We start from the raw sequence: 5,487 nt of genomic DNA on the forward strand, positions 1-5,487 counted from the left end.
TTATTTGGGTCTGAGTGGCTACGGACCCGCAAGTGAGAGAGATTTGTCCTGACCTTGGGGCCAGGCAGAACACAGGAAATTTTCAGCTACACCCAACAACGTCCACCACTGTTCTTTGTTGTGCTTCCTCCTGGAAAAGTTCGCCAATATGTGTACGCTTGGTCACCTACTCTCTGGAAACAGACTAAAGAATTAAAGCTCAACTCATTTAATTTGCCTTTAAGCAACAGTACTTAAGATTTCCACCAACAGAGCACTATTTACTCACAGTAAAATGACCTGCTGCATTCACTTCTGCAATGCTACTTCGGGTATTAGTTTCAACAAGATGGAAATCCAAGTGCATAGTATAGAGTCCTTTAGAAAGACAAGTGGCTGTGGAGTTAGTTGTATGTTGATGTTTTGAAAGACATGGAGAACATAAAATTTTAGTTACTGTGAGTAAGAGACCATACAATCTTCATACCTATGATACGATTATGGGATCTTTGGATTCCTTACTCGGGAATAGCACAATTTTGGCACAGTGGCATCATGGCTCATAACAAAGGGGCCCACAGTAGGAAAACACATTGAAATGATGGCTGTGATGTTCACCAGCATCCAACAAGGATTATACATGAGAGCAATGCAACCTTGTAAGATGGAGGAGAGGGCATAAAAACCTAGAAAGGTGAACACCAGGACCAGGATGCTCTGGGTGGCTCTGGACTCGGGGGATGTTCTGGAGGAAACATGGATACTACGGATATGTTGAACCTGCTGCTTGTGCCTGTACAGAATGACAACCATGGAGCTGCTGGACCAGATAATGAGGAGAGAAAGCAAAACTTCAGGAAAAACAAAAAAAGCTGTATACAATAAGCCTGTGAGATCATCATGACCTACAGTGGAGCAGTATTTCATATCACTCTTAGGTGTCAGATTTTTGCTATTCCCCTTGGTATACATATACACAGGGAAAATCATATTTACTGACATGTAGAGAATCCAGCAGAGGGAAGTGAAGAGGCCGATATGCTTTAGAACTTTGACTTTAAGACCGTTCCAGCAGGAGTCACTCGGGCTGATGGTGATGGCCTGGAAGACACTCACAAGACAGGTGGTACCAATGGACATGCTCCTGCCAAGTCTTTGAACGTACAAAAGAAGCTTGCAGCCAAAATCATTGAAGAACCCTTTCATCTCCAAAGCTCCTGTTGTCTCTAGCGTTCCTTTAGAAACAACGATCAAGGAGTTGGCTATGAACAGGTGTGTGAGAATCAAGTCAGTGTTCCTTAATGTATGTTCAATGTAGTAACGGATGAGGTAGCAGGAAAGAAGAGAGAAATTTCCCAGAATTCCAATTGTGCTCTGAAGTAAGAACACTATTCCTATTGCCAAATCCTTGAGATCCATTTTGTTATTTAGCACTTTTCCACCTAAATTATGGCACACAATAAATTCTCTGATCAAAATGGTGACTTGAACATTTGTAGCTTTTTTTGTTGGTGGGAAAGAATTGCATATATTCAAGATTACAAGGCTATCGTGGGTAACATAGCAAGATCCTGCCTCAGAAATATCTTGACAAAAATATTTTGTTACTGTTACTGCTGAAGTCTTTCAGAAACTTTTCCTAGAATGTCAGAATTAAGAGTAAGACTGGTAGGGGCCTGACCTAGATCCTCTGCATATATGTTATGGTTGAGTAGCTTGGTGTTTTTGTGGGATTCCTAACAATGGGAGCAGGGAGTGGTTGCTGACGTTTCTGCCTAATTATGGGACCCTTTTTTTTCCTACTGAAGTGCCTCTCCCAGCCTTGATGTGATTGTATTTATCTGGTCTTAGTGTAGCATATTATGCTGTGTTTGGTTGATATCCCTGGGAGGTCTACTCTTTTCTGAGGGGAGTCAGAGGGGGCATGGATCTGGGCGAGAGGGGAGATGGGATGTAGAGACTGGGAGAAGGAGACAGGGAAAACTGCAGTCAAGATGTAATACATGAGAGAATAATAATAATAATAATAATAATAATAATAATAATAATAATAATGATAATAATAAAGAGTAGGGCCAAATTGCCCTGGGAGAAGCAACAACCAGTGAGTAGAAATGGAAAGGATACTCACTTCTATTCCATAGAGAGTTGCTATTTAGAAGTCATAATGGGGGATAAAGAGACTTTAATAAAACTCTTCAATGTGAAAGAAACCCATAAATTTCTCATCTGAAATTTAAACCTAAATAATGAAAACATTTTCCCCACAACAATGTGAACATTTCTCTATTCTTACATAATATAATGTTTATTATGCAGTGAAAACAAACTAATCATGTAGTCACTAATCATAAAGTGACACTTGAGACTTTACCCAAAGAACTAGGTGTCATAAAATTTCGTAGAAGATGCAGGTGTAGGCATGCATGCTTGTTCATACAGGGAAGTAACTGGGGAGAACAGAAACTCACTCAGGAAGTATTCTACGTGGAAAACTCTTACTAAGTAGACAACAGAAGGACAGTACATGAATCATTTCAACAGAAATCTCTGAAAAATGAGCACTCTTAATAAGGAACAAACAAACGATGAATGACTGATTTTCTTACAAGATTCACTGTCTAATGTCCAAGTGCAGTAGCAGATATGTAAAGTGAAAACTGTAGAAAACGCCAGCTCTTTTTATGGATGTAGATACAGCAAGCATCTCACACACAGATATTGTGATCACATTGAAACAAGCATTTTGGAATGTGAGAAATTATGTATAACAAGAGATACACAAAACCACACTTGTGACCTGGCCTTCAAAGTTCACAATCCATATATATGTAAATTATGCCTTTTAACTTTAGACCTGCCACATGTCCTTTAAGAGTTTACATACACAGTTGATTTTCACATGGTGCTGTACTCTGCAGCAATGTAAATAAAAACCAAGGTATTCACACAAGACAGATGGAAAGGAAAAGTTCATACATTATGATGCCACTTAGGCAAAGCACAACACAGATCAACAGCTTTCTAGTCTCTTATAGGTTAACACATGTCTATAAGCCATAATCCCTCCCCTCACCAAAAACCTAGCAGGACACTCTTATCAGTGACACGATGTAGGATTGTATAAAGCTAATTGGTAATTTCATATTTCTATATCTTTGGTGAAGGATTTCACAAAGGGTCTCACTTTGTAATGCAAGCTGGACTGGAAATTTCTGCAATCCTCCTGCGTTAGCCTCTGGATTCCTGGGATGGAGTGTTAGATATTACATTGATTCTTAGATATTACAGAGGAAAAATAATATTTGATACAACAATGTAGCCTAAAAAGTTATTACTAGGTTAGGGAAATGGTTCAGTTGGTAAAGTCCTTGCTTTGTATATGGGAGGGCCTAAGTTGAGTCTCCACAAGTCATTGAAAAAAAGCTGTGTGTAGTAACACACACCTGTCATCCAAGCACTGGAGTGGAGGTGTCAGGAAGATCCATAGGGCTCACTGACTAGCCGGCCTAGAATATTCAGAGAATTACAGCCCAGATGGAGACTTTGTCTAAAAAAAATAGTATAATGAAAATTTGTAAATGTAAAAAGTGCCTGAAGAACAGCTAAGCTTGTCCTCTGACCACACACACACACACACACACACACACACACACACACACACACTGTGAACCTGCTCCTGAACTCATGCATACTTGCCCATGGACACACACACGTGCACACATACACAGAGAAGAAACTAAATTATTATTATTAACAATTTATATTTAAATGCTTATATTTACTAATCCCTTAAGTCAAACAATTAGTAATAGATCAAGATTTTGGAAAGAAACTAAACTACAAGATATTCATAGAATCTGAAGACTATTTTTGCAGTTTGTGTTTTTCCAACTTCTGAATCCCTTTCCCAGATATGGGCATGTACACAGACTTCCTTTCTTATTTGTTCTTTTTTTCCCCCAGACTAAATACAAACTGCTCACCTGACTCCTCAGTGCAGAAACTTCTGTTCAGTGTGCACTTTGTGGCATCCTGAAATCCAGCACCATTGTGATGGAGGCATTATCCACCGTGAGATAAAGGTCTGTGGCTGTGACCTCACCTCCCTTCTGAACTGCAGCTTTCACTTCTGCAGTGACAATGACAGTTCTCGCTTTGGGAGTCAAGAACTTTTTCAGAACTTTTTTTCACAGCTAATTACCAAAGCTGTTTGTGAGTTTCCTGTGAGTGTCTCCAAAGAGACAGTGTTTGGAGAGGCTCTCACATTCTCATGATCTCTGAAAAATGACAGTGACCCAGGATCCAGAAAATATCAAGTTCTTGTGTGCTGGAGTCTTTCAGAGGGGTATATGTGTCTCACTGGGCTCCAGTAAATCTGGATTCTTCTACAAAAGGTGAAGTTGATTATAAATTACCAGGTGCTGCCAGTGTTCACACATTGTGCAGAACATAGTCAACCGGGACTTCAGAGATATCTACTGAAGTGTCTGTAGGAAGAAAAACACAATGTCGGCTGGGCGGTGGTGGTGCACGCCTTTAATCCCAGTACTCGGGAGGCAGAGGCAGGCGGATCTCTGTGAGTTCGAGGCCAGCCTGGTCTCCAAAGCGAGTTCCAGGAAAGGCGCAAAGCTACACAGAGAAACCCTGTCTCGAAAAACCAAAAAAAAAAAAAAAAAAAAAAAAAGAAAAGAAAAGAAAAACACAATCTCATCATCTGCTCTAGAAATCTTTGCAATCTATGTCATACTGCTCACAAATTAACTGGAATGATGATATGGAAATATGCTACAAAGATTTACAAATATCACCCCACTATTTCATGAACTCTAAACAGCCCTATTCATTAAAGAATTTATATCCAATTATCTTTCACAAATGAATTCAATGTGTTCATTAAATATTCCACAAGCCGAGGTTATCTTTGCAGTATAGGAGCCTGCATGGAGCTGACTTTGGCCCTCTGCATGTGTGTGACAGTGTGTAGCTTGGACTGTCTGTGAGGCTCTTAGCAGTGAGATCATGACCTGTCCCTGTTGTGCTTAGCTAGCTTTTGGGAACCTGCTCCCCAAGGGGGAGGAGCTTGGCCCTGCTTCAATTTGATGTGCCTTACTTTGTTCAAGCCTATTGGAGGCCTGCCCCTTTCACAATGGTAACTGAGGAGGAGCAGATGGGGAGTGGGGTAGATGGGAGGTGGGGGGAAGGAATGGGAGGAGAGGAGGAATGGAAACCTGTGGTTGGTATGTAAAATAAATGAAAAAAAAATTAATTAGAAACAGGTTTAATTATAAGAAATGGCATTGAGTGGAAACTGGAATATCCACCATTATTTTGCTTATTTGAAAAATGTGGAGCATTAATCTTTTGTAATTAGGAAGAAACAGAAAAATTAGAGGCTTACCATTTGCTGTCTGGCCAGTAAGTGTCCTTCTTTGAGGATTTTAGGAGAGCAGAGATACAGATCTATACAGTACACAGAAGACATCATTTCTTCTGACCGACAAGTAA

At 40.0% G+C, this 5,487-nt stretch overlaps 1 protein-coding gene across 1 annotated transcript; it reads right to left on the reverse strand.

Annotated features, from left to right (window-relative positions):
* Positions 1–434: 434 nt before the first annotated feature.
* Positions 435–1,425, reverse strand: LOC131894654 (vomeronasal type-1 receptor 4-like). Its single transcript, XM_059244963.1, has one exon. It carries the CDS (start codon positions 1,396–1,398, stop codon positions 478–480), a length of 921 nt encoding a protein of 306 aa, XP_059100946.1. The 5' UTR covers positions 1,399–1,425; the 3' UTR covers positions 435–477.
* Between the last annotated feature and the right edge of the window lie 4,062 nt (positions 1,426–5,487).

Source organism: Peromyscus eremicus, chromosome 1, assembly GCF_949786415.1.
Source record: "Peromyscus eremicus chromosome 1, PerEre_H2_v1, whole genome shotgun sequence".
Taxonomy (NCBI): domain Eukaryota; kingdom Metazoa; phylum Chordata; class Mammalia; order Rodentia; family Cricetidae; genus Peromyscus; species Peromyscus eremicus.